This window comes from Silurus aristotelis, assembly GCF_946808225.1.
Source record: "Silurus aristotelis genome assembly, chromosome: 23".
Taxonomy (NCBI): Eukaryota; Metazoa; Chordata; class Actinopteri; order Siluriformes; family Siluridae; genus Silurus; species Silurus aristotelis.
Window position 1 is genome coordinate 6,015,545 of NC_139596.1, and position 14,826 is coordinate 6,030,370.

Consider the following 14,826-nt stretch of genomic DNA (forward strand, 5'->3'; position numbering starts at 1 on the left):
TGACTGACAGTTTCGCTGCCCTCAAGAAGGCTATACAGTCTGCTCCAGCTCTAGGTCTTCCGAGTTATGCTAAGCCTTTTCTAGTTTATGTGCACGAACGTGGTGGTACGGCTGCGGGGATCCTAGCCCAGGAACACGGTGACAGATATCGCCCTGTTGCGTATCTTTCCAGATCTTTAGACAATATAGCACAAGGGTTGCCTTCGTGCTTGCGTGCAGTGGCTGCTGCGGCTCTGATGGTCCGGGATGCTGAGAAAACGGTGCTGTCACATCCTTTGATACTGTACACATCAAATCAGGTAACAGCTAATTTATACAACCGCAACAAACAACATATGACAGCACAACGTAGATCTGGTTATGAAACTACACTCTTGGTAACGGAAAACTTAACTATTAAGCCTTCTTCTCAGCCGCATTCAGCTGTAGTAGCTCTGCGTGATCTGCTAAACGATATTGACTTAGATGGTTTTGATGATGCGCATGATTGCCTTAGACAAATTGAACGTGAGACCTCTTGTAGGCCCGATCTTTTAGATACGGCCCTGGAAGAGGGGGATTGTCGATAAGTAGATGTTCATGTTCAGAACCTTCTAGTGTGTATTTATGTGGATATTCGGTTGTAAGATTACCTGATGTAATAGTTGAGGCTGAATCATTACCATACACATCGGCACAAGCTGCAGAATTGGTCACACTTGGTGATTATATACACTGATTCTAAGTATGCTTATGGTGTTGTGCATGATTTTGCTGAAACATGGAAGCAAAGAGACTTTAAAACAGCTGATGGAAAGCCCATAGCACATTTTAATCTCATAGGCGACTTATTAAAAGCTGTTCAACTTCCTGCCAAAGTGGCCATAGATTTTACACATATGCCACCTGTAGGAAATTTGAGATACCTGTTGGTTATAGTTGACAGATTCAGTAAGTGGCCAGAAGCATTTGCATGTGCGACAGAATGTTAAAACGGTTATCAAAATATTAACAAAAGAGATCATCTCTAGGTTTGGTATTCCTAGTGTGATTGAAATTGATAACGGCACACCTTTTGCTTCAAAGGTAAGACAACTTTTGGCTAAAAGTTTAGCAATTGATTGTTATTTTAATATTCCCTTTTACCCACAGTCAGCTGGAGTGGTGGAGAGAACAAACAGAACCATTACTAAAGCCTGCATTGAAACAGGCCAAAATTGGACTGTTGTTCTCCCGGTAGTACTCACAGAAATGAAAATAACCCTATCTTTAACAAAACTAACCCTATCTCTAACAAAACTAATCCTTTGAAAGTTTTATGTTCTAACCTTCCATGACCCCATGGGTCAGGAGACGCACTGGTAATTCTTTCTTAGGTAACCTGGAAGTGATGGTGGACGACTACATTTCTGCCCTGGTTGAGAAATTGAATTCTATGAGTGCTGATGTCTCACTAACTCTTCCTCTGCCCACAGATAAGCCCACACACCCTTTTGTGCCTAATCAGCAGGTCCTGATAAGAAGTCTGAAGCCCATCAAGGTCGGTGAACCGAAGTATCTGGGTCCAGCGACTGTCCTAGCTGTAACCAGAACTGGAGTTCTGACTGATTATTAGCCACAGTTGATACGCGCAAGCAGGATTAAAATAGCACCCACTTAATCTATGCATTAATTGGTCTGTTGGCCTAAGAAGCCAGCCTAAGTGAGTATTCAGGGCTGAAACAGTTGAGAGCCCACGGAAAGATCTTTTCTTTTTAGTAGAAAGGGGGCCACCTCCAGGGTGAAGATCAAACTCACTTGACTGTTTATTTTAGCGTACCCTGATACCTGCTCTAGGTCTAAATTCTATAACTATATGTGCATAGTTGTAACTAGACTCCGAATTTTTTTATTCCTTTTTGAATACATTATTCAGAGAAAAAACTGTTATGTATACCTTATAATACTGATTATAGACATACTGAACAAACAATGAGAAACAATGGTCTCATGATGTCTTGGAGAACATGAAACAACTGCTGAACAAAGTTTTTGGAGAAGATTACGAATTTGTTTACGAGTGTTGAACACTATTTTGTTTTAGGAATGATTCTTGTATGTTGTTGGAATTGTACTATGTATGTTGATGACGATGGTAAGACAGGCCATAAAGGCCTCGATTTGAGTGGTGATGATGAAGGATTATTTGCATGTAGGGAAATAATGAAATGGAAACTGTATGTTTTTGTTTGTCTTTATCTTTCAATTCGCAGTTTCTGTTCCCAGGATGAACATCCTATGTTTGTGTGATGCTAAATCATAAATTATTTAAAGTGGCCATTGTTAGTGTTAAAACTGTTTTCACACTATCTCACACACATTCCTTGTCCGTTCAGTGTCTATAGGATATTTACGATGTTAGTCTTTAAGGTAAACAGAGATTCTTATCTGGGCTCACAAATCTCTGACTGGTATATCCTCTTGTCTAAACAGGAAAAAGACTTTAAGCCAGCTTTCTACCCAATGTGTGTGTGTGTGTGTGTGTGTGGACTGTATCATCCTGTGTGTATAAAAATGTGTCTGGCACCTGCAATAAACGAAGAGAAACATTTTGCCACATTCTGTGTGCGGTGTGATTCTTCCCTGATCAGAAAAGGCATTACGGGTCTTGCAGGTCGTTTGGAAAACTTCTCCAGTCATTTCGTTTCGGGCATGATAAAAATCTAACACTCAGAAACGTTATAACAGCTTTACTTAAATGTATTTTGTTATTATTAATTGTAGAAACAACTCAATATACTTGTGTGCAACCCACCTGACACCATTTTTTTATGTTAATTTAACAAATAATTTTTTTGAGTGTGTGGAATGGGATGTTCAGAAAGAACATACCATTTTATTGTCAGGTGTTCACAAACCTTTTTGTCGATATAGTGTATTTAAAATATACTTTATAATTTGGCCATGGGAATTCATTAATGTGTTTTTAACAACTGGAACTTGTTCCAAGAACTTCACTTTACTCAGCATTAAGAATTTATAAATGATTTAATGTCAGTGGAATATGTAAAAAAAAAAAAAGGAAAATAAATTAAAATGAGAAGTTGAGTCTTTAATAATCAGTATATTAAATTTACAGTTTGTCAGTTTGTAAAAAAATACAGAATTATACTGTACATAGAGACTATGTAAAAAATAAAAGCTCCTTTCTATAAAGGATAGTATACTTTTGTTAAGGAGAAGCTGTTAAAAAATAGTGGCCGTTAATATCATGCTGATTTTATCTTTGATAAACCTACAAAGTCATTAGAATGACTGGCAGGCAGATGCCAGTTTGTCAGAAATGGTGCCGGTGCATCAGTTTAGCAGAGGCTTGCGAATGTGATCGCTACAAATATCTTTCATACAGTTATGTTATTATTCTGCCATATGGAAAAATGTGTTTACGCCATGCATCGTCATGCTCCACTTCCTCTCTAACGCTCCCAAAGGTTCTTGCAGTCATTTTTGCAACTGCATCTGAATAAGTGTGAAAGGTTTGTTGTGAAAATAGGTCTAAGTTCTGTAAGTGACTTTTCAACTCAATTAAAATTGTTGTTTTGTTTGTCCCTTAATAAAAGCAGAAAGGATGACACACACACACACACACACACACACACACACACACACACACACACTCACACACACACACACACACACACACACACTCACACACACACACACACACACACACACACACACACACTCACACACACACACACACACACACACACACTCACACACACACACACACACACACACACACACACACACACACACACACACACACACACACACACACACAGATATGTATATAAGATCTCAATCTATAGTTTACTATAGTTTCACATCAATACCCATAATTAGGTCTAAGTTCTGTAAGTGACTTTTCAACTCAATTAAAATTGTTGTTTTGTTTGTCCCTTAATAAAAGCAGAAAGGATGACACACACACACACACACACACACACACACACACACACACACACACACACACACTCACACACACACACACACACACACACACACACACACACACACACACACACACACACACACACAGATATGTATATAAGATCTCAATCTATAGTTTACTATAGTTTCACATCAATACCCATAATCAATCATAATGATTTTAAATACCTATTTAATATTTTTTTGTGCTCTTATGTTACAATATGTGCATATTGAACTAATTAGGGGATAAAATACAACTAGGTGTGCTGTTAAAGTGGACAAAAACAACAATAATAAATACAAATAATAATAATATTAGTAGTTGTTCTTAAGTTCTTGATTATGATGATGATGTTGATGATGATATTATTTACTAACCTCGTTCCATACATGTTTAATAACATCTCCTCGGAGAATCTTTTTTTCGCTAATTAAGCACAGATTTGACCAATCAATACCTTACGGCCAATCAGATTTAGAAACAAGAATTAACACTAACAATAATTTTATTCATTAACCATAAAAGTTTTTCTAGACACTGCTGATGTGTCTGCATCAGTCATGCTGCTGTTTGCTCTCACAGATTTTATTCTTTCTTCTAACCATATAATAAGAAAGACTGTTATGAATACTGGTGGACAATAATGAAGTAAATGTTATTCATTACTGTACCCAAGTAGCTTTTTTGCGTATCTATACTGAAGTATTTTCATTTTAGAAAACTTTTACTTTAACTTTACTACATTTCAAAGTCAAATATTTTATTTTACTCAACTACATTTTGCTAAATAAGTCGTTCCTTTTTTATTTATGAGGATTGAAACTTAACTTGTCAAACACGCAGCAATCCACCACGTGAAGATCCATCAGTGAAGAGCACGCAGTTTGTTTTGTACTTACCATTTTGTGGTATCTGATTAACATGAATATACATTTTGAGAGGAATAAATAATGGAAGAAAGTTCTGACTCTAACTTGCCACAACACCCTTGGCCTTATTTACACAATTTATCTGAAGTAGTTAAAAAAAAGTTTTTGTGCTCATGTTTATCATAGATATCAATCAGTGCTTGACTGATTAATATCATTCTATTAATAGGTTGTTGTGCTGAGTAACATTTTAACATAAACTAAGTTAAATGAGTAAGAGTCTTGTAACAAAATTTATTATAGGAACATTATAGCCATAATAAATCATAGCACTTTGGATACTTAGGTACATTTAAAGGTAAATACTTTTGTACTTTTACTCAAGAGTGTACAAGTTATCTGTCATAAAATGAGGCAGGAGTAGATTTGTGTAAAAAAGTGCATCATATGAACCAGGTGTGCCAATAGTGCATAAAGAATATAGGACCAAACACTAATCCTTGGATTATCTCATTGTACTGCCATTTCTCACTGGGCCTGCATTAATGTAGGCCAAGGGATGTATAGAAGCACTGCTGAGCTCCCTTTTAAGACAAAAACTGAGAAATGGGACACATTACAGCCTCAGGAACTCTGTAAGAAATTAGTAGTCAGTACAAGACTACAGTTGTGCCAATATGGCTGTCCCATGTTGCCTATGTTGATCATGTCGGCCAAGCTGGTTTTTGTCACACATTTGTCCTTTGTTGCATTTTCAGTAATGAGTAAAATGATGAATAAAAAAAACATAATATATGATCGATAGGTCTTGTGTCCCAATTTAGGTTCAGGTGTCTGTATATGTACAGTATACAAACAAATGATGAGTGCACCTTAGACAGCACCTTTGATGAGCCAGAAATCCTGAGAGACATGTTGAGAGAGAAAAAAAACAGCTGGACATGTGAATTAGAAAAGCTTCTTCAGTCACAACAATGTGCAATAATAAATCCTTGTGTATAAATAGTCCCATGAAAACCATGTGACTGACTGTAGACGTCTGCTGAAGGCCTTGGCTAATGCTTCTTTATGAGCTTAGGGGGACTTGGAGCTGCTGTTATTCTGTCAACACATCTAGTAGCTATAGGGCTAGACTGAAACCCTTCAAACTGATTGGCAGGCTGAAGCCATAATTTCAGTGAAATAAATGACAAATCTTCCAGTACTACTTGGCTGCTCCTGTTGAAGCTGCTACACCGGTGAATGAGTTTTTCTAACTGTAATAGACCTGCGCAACACTTTTAAAGTTTGTGTGCTTTGTGTGATTTAAACAGTGTGATTTAAACAGTTGTAAACGTACAACAGTCACCCCATTTCACACCAGTACATTTCACACCAGTACACACTTGGATTCATTTTCTGAATGATGCTGCATCAAATACAGCCTGGCTAACACCTCCTGTATCTTAATTCAGATTATATATCACTGCTCTATTGAATTGGTGAGAAGGTGCTAATAATTGTATATACAGTATATGTATTGTATATATATATATATATATATATATATAATTAATTATCGCTGATGTATTCGAAGAAGTGCATTATTATAAAGCTGGCAGCTGAATTGCATATATATATATATATATATATATATATATATATATATATATATATATATATATATATATATATATATATATATATGAATTGCTGAATATATATATATATATATATATATATATATTTATATAATCTGATGCATATATAATCTGATGCATATAAATCAGTTTATATAATCTGATTTATATAATCTGATGCATATATATATATATATATATATATATATATTCGAATACATCAGCACTTGTATAGTAACACATTACAGTGAATAGTGTAAAGAATGGTCCACATTAACAGATAAACAGAAATAAATGTGTGAGGTTATGGAATATAGACATAAGTCTTCAATGTCATTGCCTTGTAACTTCAGGGGCTGTAACAGGCCTCTATAACAGCAGCCGTAAAAAAAAGTAATTAACATTCCATAACATTAATTGTATCCAATTTTTATTTTATAAGATACAATTTTCTCCTGGATGATTTTTGTGTTATAAGACAAATTTGCATATATCAGATAATCACTGTCTTTGATTATTTTTCTATAAAATCACACTCCCAAGGGCTTTATTCCATAAATCATCTCTATAATCATCTCTATTTTATTACACTTATTTTCACACAACATGGCAAATATACCATCAAGTTGAATTTAGCACATTTGTCTTTTTGTCATTATATCAATCTAATTATTTTATATGACACCATTCCATGTTTAAAAAATGAGCAAGATATTAAAAATATTGTAATAACTCATAAGAAGTAAATTGTTTAACAGTATTAATAATAATAACAAGTAGAATTTCTCTAGCACAGGAATGTAAATATACAATTCCTGGGGAAAATCTAAAATATAATCACAGTAAAAAGTGAGTACTTTGTAGTAACAGTTTCCCAACCACATGTGGGTGTGATGATCAGGTGTTCAAACATTTTTCACCAGATATTGTGGAATAAGTAAAAGAAAATGTAAGGAAAGTGCTGGTGTTCATGCTCAATCTTGCATTCTGTGTGAGCTGTGATTTGCTTTTGCCCTTTATGTGTAAGCCAGTGAACAGCGTGCACCAGTCTCAGGAAAAAGAGAATTGAAGCATGAGTCAACTTCTCTTGGCATCATTCAGTGTAACATAAGGCTTGACGTTTGAAAAGAGCAAAAGTGGTAGTTCACTAACACTGTCAATGTGAGACTTAAATAAGAAGAAAATAAGAGCTAAAAACAAACCGAATGTCAGGCTTTTCGAATATGATTTATTTAAGGCTAACACTAGCCTCAGTCAACAAATATTGTCAGTCAGTAAATCTTTTTGAAACATTGAGACACAGTCCACTGAGGTATTACATATTTAAGTGAATGTCTAAGATTTAAAAAAAAAACATGAAATTTGTTCTTCTCAAGTTTTTCCAGCAGCTTTAGCTTACTGTAGATGTTTATTTAATTAGTTTCTTAATTATTTACATATCAATAATTTACAATTTCAACCAGTAACCCTGCCAGTCCTGTTATAATAAACATCACCAGTGTTTATCCCAGAAAATAAAAACCTGATCGATCACAACATTCAGTTTCATGCTAAATGTCCAGAGAAAGACTTACATCATTAAATATAGTCTCAGAAAAATCTCTTTTCAAAGGTTTAGTTGATAAAAAAAAGAGCTCTGTTTGTGATAGGAAACCACTGTAGGATGTAAATTTCCTTCCAAAATGATTATAAGAAGATAGATACACATGTGGGTGATCAAGAGTTGATCTTATGACAAACCATTAGGCTAAATATTAAAATAAAGTACATTTTACAAATGTTTTAGAAGCATATTGGTTTGAACATGGCTGCTTTGTCTCACAAAATTTCTTTCATAACAAAATAAACACAAGTGTACAGTGGAATAACAAAATCCATATAACCCCCACATTGCTCATTTGAACTGTAGCAAGATAAATGCTGCAACTGAGATCAGCAGTCTTTGAATATGTAATCTGATGTGCTCTCTGAGGCCTGATTTTCAGCCAGTGTGACTAAAGACAGCTGATCACAGTCATGCTGGAAGCGTGATGGTGTGGATTTCACCTAAAAGCCACCAAATGCTATTACAAACACAGCAGTGACAATGCCATAATGTGGATAAAACAAGCTAATAGACAAAAAAATACTTTTCTGACATCAGGCTTACTTTGTTTATGCCTGAGTATCTTTTTTTTTTAACTACAGGTCTATTGTTAAAGAATCTTCATCGAATAATCTTCAAGTTTTTATACAATGTGAAAGTTTGTATTGATAATTAAAATTCATAGAGGGAAATTTTAGCTGAATAAGTGACAAGAAATTTTGGTGGTTTGTACAGTACTGTGCAAACGTTTTAGTCAGGTGTAAAAAAAAAGATGTAACGTGATAATGCTTTCAAAAAGTGTTAATAGAAAATATTTGTGGCTAATCAAACACCTCCCTGATGGTATTGCATGATAGATAAGTATCTTCATGTATTTCTCAGGATTGAGGACCAGCATTAATCCTGGCCAATTTTCAACTCCATTTGCAGAAATGCATCCCCTAACTTGCAAGATAACAACCTCCAACAAACTGCCTCCTTCTTAGGCCAAATATTTCAAAATTTGACTCATCACTACAGAGCACCTGCTACCCTTTTCTGCGCCACTGTTCTTGTTTTCATGCATAGTAAATTCTCTGGAATAGTCTTCCTGACAGTGTTCGGGGCTCAGACACACTCACCCAGTTTAAGTGCAGATTAAAAACATATATTTTTAGCAAAGCCTACACATAACACACATCACATATCATAACCTTGTGCTCCAGAACATCTGATCACATGCACATTATCAACTTGTGCTGTTAATATCATGAACAGCAGCTACGCTAATTCCTCTCCACTGCTTCTCTTTCTCTCCCCATCCCGAGACACCCTGAGGTTTGGCCAGCTCCAGTCACCTCCCACCTCGTGATGATTACGAACCTTTGAAGAAGTAGATGCCGAACTCGCAAACATCCCGAACCATCTAGAGACGTACCAGTGACATTTGGATCCCGCTACATGTGTGGAGTTTGACATTGGACCTCCTGGAGTGTTTGAAGGCTCTGGCATGGAGAAGCTGATGCTGGATCTGTGATGATCACAAATGCTGAGCTTATAAAACTAGGAGCTACTAACCATAAAGACTGTATAAGACTGCAGAAAGAACATCACTTATAATCTTATACTCCAGTTCTCATGTTAGTTCTCACTCTCCAGTGTTCTGTATTGTTGAAAGATTTATGATCAAACTCTTGATGTCACCCAAATGAGGATGGGTTTCCCTTTTGAGTCTGGTTCCTCTCAAGGTTTCTTCCTCATAACATCTAAGGGAGTTTTTCCTTGCCACAGTCGCCACGGCTGCTCATCAGGGACAAATTCACACCATTCACCTTAACTATTGATTTGTGTAAAGCTGCTTTGAGACAATGTCTGTTGTGAAAGCGCTATACAAATAAACTTGACTTGACTTGACTTAAATTGCTAAGCCTTGTTTCCATGTCAGAAGTATGGTTATTTGGATGCAATTCTTCAAGTTCATGGTTTATGATTAATCAAGGTTTATGATTAACTAATTATTATACCAAGCAGATGCTTATGGTCATCAATTTTATATGAATGTTATACCCAGGCATTAACTGAAACAGAAACAGCTGTGTAGGTGCTGTAAGAGCTCGGTGAACAGACGAAACTCTGTTACTGTCGGGATTAAATTTACATTAAGTATTGGGGTACGTTTCAATTTAGCATGTGCTACACTGTAATTTAAGTTCTGTGTGGATCTGCCATTTCTGTGCTTTTCTCTTATCATTTTCTGAAAACATTTACAGGCTTATTTTTTTCTTCATACTTAGTGGTCATCTGATTATTTGCAGATACATATGATCATGATTTACTGTGCAAAGAAGTTTGCCTGCTTCTACCTGCTACCTCTTGTAGCATGCAAATCAGTACTCACTTCCCCAAATTTCCACTTCATAAATAAATAAATAAATAAATAAATAAATAAATAAATAAATAAATAAATAAATAAATAAATAAATAAATAAATAAATAATGGATAAATAATAAATACTTTAAAAGAGGGACTTGACCTTGGTTGTACTGGTTAATAAAACCTTGACTACACACTATTTTGGAAAGGACTTGTCAGGAGGAGAAAGATGGATCACTGCCAGTTCCCAAAATATGATATATAATAATAAAAAAAACAATGTCATGACCAAAAGAAAAACTCACATCTGCTGTAATCAGTTTGAAAACAGCAACAAAACTTTTCAGCCATCTCTGATAAACTAATTCAATCTGAAAAGGGAATAAAATAGGGGTGGATTTAGACTCATACTTCCGAGGTTTCAGTGCTAATCAATCCTGTCCATTTTTACTTTCCAGATTTGCCTGATTCACTCTAGGTCTAAATGAAGTTATCTTCAATCGGAGACCACTCTGTGCTGCTAAGGATGGGTCCACATAAACAGCCTAAAGATCCATGAAGTTACTGAGCAACTCCAGAAATTTGAGGATGGAGTTGAAATGTAATTCAAGTTCTAGTTCAAGTTTAAGTTTATTTCTATAACGCTTTTCACAATGGACATTGTCTCAAAGCAGCTTTACAGAACTTAAGAATTAAATGTAACATAAATATAAAAAAACCTTTCTTTCGGCTTCTCCCATTAGGGGTCGCCAAAGCGGATCATCCGCATGTTTGATTTGGCACATGTTTTTACGCTGGATGCCCTTCCTAACGCAACCCTCCCCATTTATCCGGGCTTGGGACCGGCACTAAGAGTGGCTGGGGTTGGTTCCCTGACCGGGGATCGAAACCGGGCCGCAGCGGTGAGCGCCGCAGCCTAACCACTAGACCACCAGGGACCCAATTAAGTGTAAATGTAAAGTAAATGATGTGTTTTTTATCCCTAATGAGCAGCCTGTGGTGACTGGGGCAAGAAAAAACTCCCTAGGGAAGAAACGAATGAGGAAGAAACCGTGAGAGGAACCAGACCCAAAAGGGGAACCCATTCTCATTTGGGTGATATCATAAATCTTAAAATAATATAAAACACTGAGTGAGTGAGAACTACCATGAGTACCAGAGTGTGTGTGATTATAAGTAATATCCTTTCTACAGTCTTATACAATTAGTTGGCGTTGTGGAACCAGGCTTAACATTTGAGATCGTCATAGATCCAACACCAACTCCTCCATGCCAGAGCCTTTAAATGTTAATATAAACAGTCTACTACACAGGAACACAGTTGGCATGTACTGTTCTGCATTTTAGCACCAATCACTGAACAGCACACCTCAACAATGATGGAACTGTAATGAATGGACATTTGGTGCCACCCAGATGAGGATCGGTTCCTCTCAAGATTTCTTCATCATCAGGCAGTTTCTCCTTGCCACAGTAACCACTGGCTTGTTCATTAGGGATAAACTTAACATAGAAAGTCATATTTTAGAACTTATTTATCTTCTATAAGGCTGCTTTAGGATAACGTCCACTGTTAATAGTGCTATTCAAATAAAACTGAATTGAATTAAAATGTAGTTAAATAGTATTTAATAGTTGATTGCATTCTTTACATATGTAAATGATTTATTAAATCCATTTTTTCTCTTTATTCTCTGCCTCCATTTTATCTCCCTGTGTCCTTTTGTACACTCGTAAGCTAATGAGTTCTTTATATATATATATAATGTTTTTTATTTTTTATTATTTGTGTGTGACTAAATCTGGATCAATCGCGTAATCGAGGCCATTTAAGACCCGATGCGCGTCATTCCCGAGGTAAACCTTGAGGATCTAAAAATAACTCAGGCTCAATCTTAAACGCCTCTGACACAAAGTGCGCATTATGGACGCGTTGGAAGTCAGAATCTCATCCACTATGTAGTGCACATGCCTAGGGAGTGCAAAGTTAATCCGGATTCGGCCACGTGCTCCAAAAGGGTTCCGTTTATATTTATATATTTTTTTTCTTGCTCATACTGTGTAGTGTTCGTTTGGTCGCTAGGATACGTGGTCGTCATTTCCTGTGGATCTGCGCGAGCCGCCGCCGCTCCTCCGGCTTCGTATTATGGAGGAGAGAAGTAGCGCGGGGTACGAGCGCGCGTGGGGCAAGTGGGCGCGCGCTCTCCGGTTCCGGTGCGCTCTTCAGTGCTGAACACGGGGAACACGGGGGGGAAGTTCTGTACCGGTTTGCGGCTCTTTTATAGATTGAATTGACGGGATTGGATTTCTTCTTCTTTCTCTCGGGATCGTATGGCTTTTCTCAGCAACTTTCAGCCTCCAGCTCCTATAATTAACACTTTATAAAATATTTCGCAGAGTTTTATTTTGTGTCGTTAAAGTTATTAAAATAATCTGGGAAACTTTTGCGTAAAGGCGTAAAGGCATCTATTATCGGTAAAGTAAGTAATCTTTACATTATACCCAGTGATCGTTTCACTTTATTAATAATATTTTTTTTTATTAGTATTATTATATGGATCTATTGTAAAATATAATTCGGTTCCCGACTAAAAAAAAGGTGATCAGTGTGATCAGGTGATCGGTTTGTTTTTTTGTATTTTTTGTATTTTTTTTTTGGTGGTGTAATAATCACCCAATACTGACCTTATAAACCTGGTTTATCCATTTGTTCGATTTGATGATGAGAATATGATCAGAATTCACTCTGCATTGTGTAATGAGTGTAAGATCTTAAACAAACTACTACCTACTGCCTTTTAAAGTCTTGTAGGTTCCTTTGCAGTTCGTGTAGTATTTTGTAAAACGGTTGAGACTGGAGACGAAGCGCAGCACGAGTCGCATCATGCCGAGATGTGAGCGCTTCTGTTCCGCATCGTGTCCGAAATGACCCCCTGCTCCGTGTTCCCTCCACACTGCAAAGTGCACTCTGAGTATTCTGAATCTTTGGACACTGAGCTTCGTGTGACTTTCGGACTGCTCCTGCATTTGGCTCTTACTGGTGCACCGTATAGGGAATCGGTGTCTGTTTTAGGCGCGCGCACGCGATGAGCTCGGAGCTGGAGCGCGTGCCGTTCAAGTCGCGGGCGAACTTCGTGGGTTCGGGCAGTCGCGCTCTCTCCGTGAACGTCCAGCGGCTGCACGACTCTCTGCACGTGCTGCTCAGCGAGCCCGAGCGCGAACAGTTCGCCCACTGCCTGAGCGCGTACCACGCCAAGCGCAACGTCTACGACCTGGTGCAGACGCTCAGAGTGATCCTCGATACGCCCGGCAAACGCCAACTGCTGCCGATGTTGCGCCTTGTGCTCCCCCGCGCCGACCAGCTGCTGTTCGACCAGTACACGTCCGAGGGCCTGTACTTGAAAACAGAGCCGCCTACGTCCGACGTGGACGCACATCGTTCTGCGGGGGAAAACCAAGCGAACGCCGCAACGAGCGCCCACGTGCGCCCGCCCTCCGTGCGCTTCGCGCTCTCGGCGGAGTTCAGCACCGCGGCCGGAGGGACAGCGCAAGACGACACGCGTCACGTGACCTTGCAACGCACCAAGAGCCACGAGGGTCTCGGGTTCAGCATCCGCGGCGGCGCGGAGCACGGCGTGGGCATCTACGTGTCTCTGGTTGAGCCGGGCTCCTCAGCAGAAAGAGAGGGACTCCGCGTGGGAGACCAAATCGTTAGAGTCAATGACGTGGTGTTTGACCGGGTCACCCATGGAGAGGCTGTCAAGGTCAGAGAAGTGTGTGTGTGTCTGTGTTCTTGTGTGTGTCTGTGTATGTGAAACATGGCGGCATCTACACACAGAAACTTCTGTAAGTTTGGATGCCCTGAAGGTGCATTCATGCATACAGCGTTTTTAATCTCTGCAAGGAGTTCCAGATTTTATGATCATACTTCACCTGCTTTAGTTTAGTCTCCACCACTCACTGTAAATCATATCACTGGAAGTTATCAGTGATCAGAGTCGCTATGCTGTATGTGTAGATGTTGGTTAAGGGACATCTTTATTGTAATGTGTGTAAAAAAACAAAATAAAGTAGTACATACTAGACAATTTCTTATCACAAGTACATTACAGCACAGTGAAATTATTTTTCACATATTCCAGTTTATAAGAAAGCTGGGGTCAGCCATGATGCAGTACCAACACAGCAGAGAGTTAAGGGCCTTACTCTAGGGGTCCTAGAGCGGCAGCTTGGTGTTGCTTAAACCTCCAAGAGTCCGATCTATAACCCAGAGCGTTAACCACTGAGCTACCACTTCCCCATTGCTTACAGAATTAGCATTACCCAAAATGCTCTTTTACTTTCATTTCACTGCAGCTTTCATATTACATTTATTAATGAATGGATTGAGAAGATTTGTATCAATTAATAGTTACGTTTAAAGTTGTAAAACAGCTATGAACTCA

General features: G+C 37.9%; 1 protein-coding gene across 1 annotated transcript in view; it reads left to right on the plus strand.

Moving 5' to 3' along the window:
• The first annotated feature begins 11,895 nt into the window (after window positions 1-11,895).
• whrnb (whirlin b) overlaps window positions 11,896-14,826 on the plus strand; it is a 91,446-nt gene continuing 88,515 nt past the window's right edge. Inside the window, exon 1 of the mRNA XM_083526841.1 lies at window positions 11,896-14,145. Coding sequence (XP_083382967.1) covers window positions 13,468-14,145 — 678 coding nt within the window. The 5' untranslated portion in view covers window positions 11,896-13,467. The remainder of the gene's footprint in view (window positions 14,146-14,826) is intronic.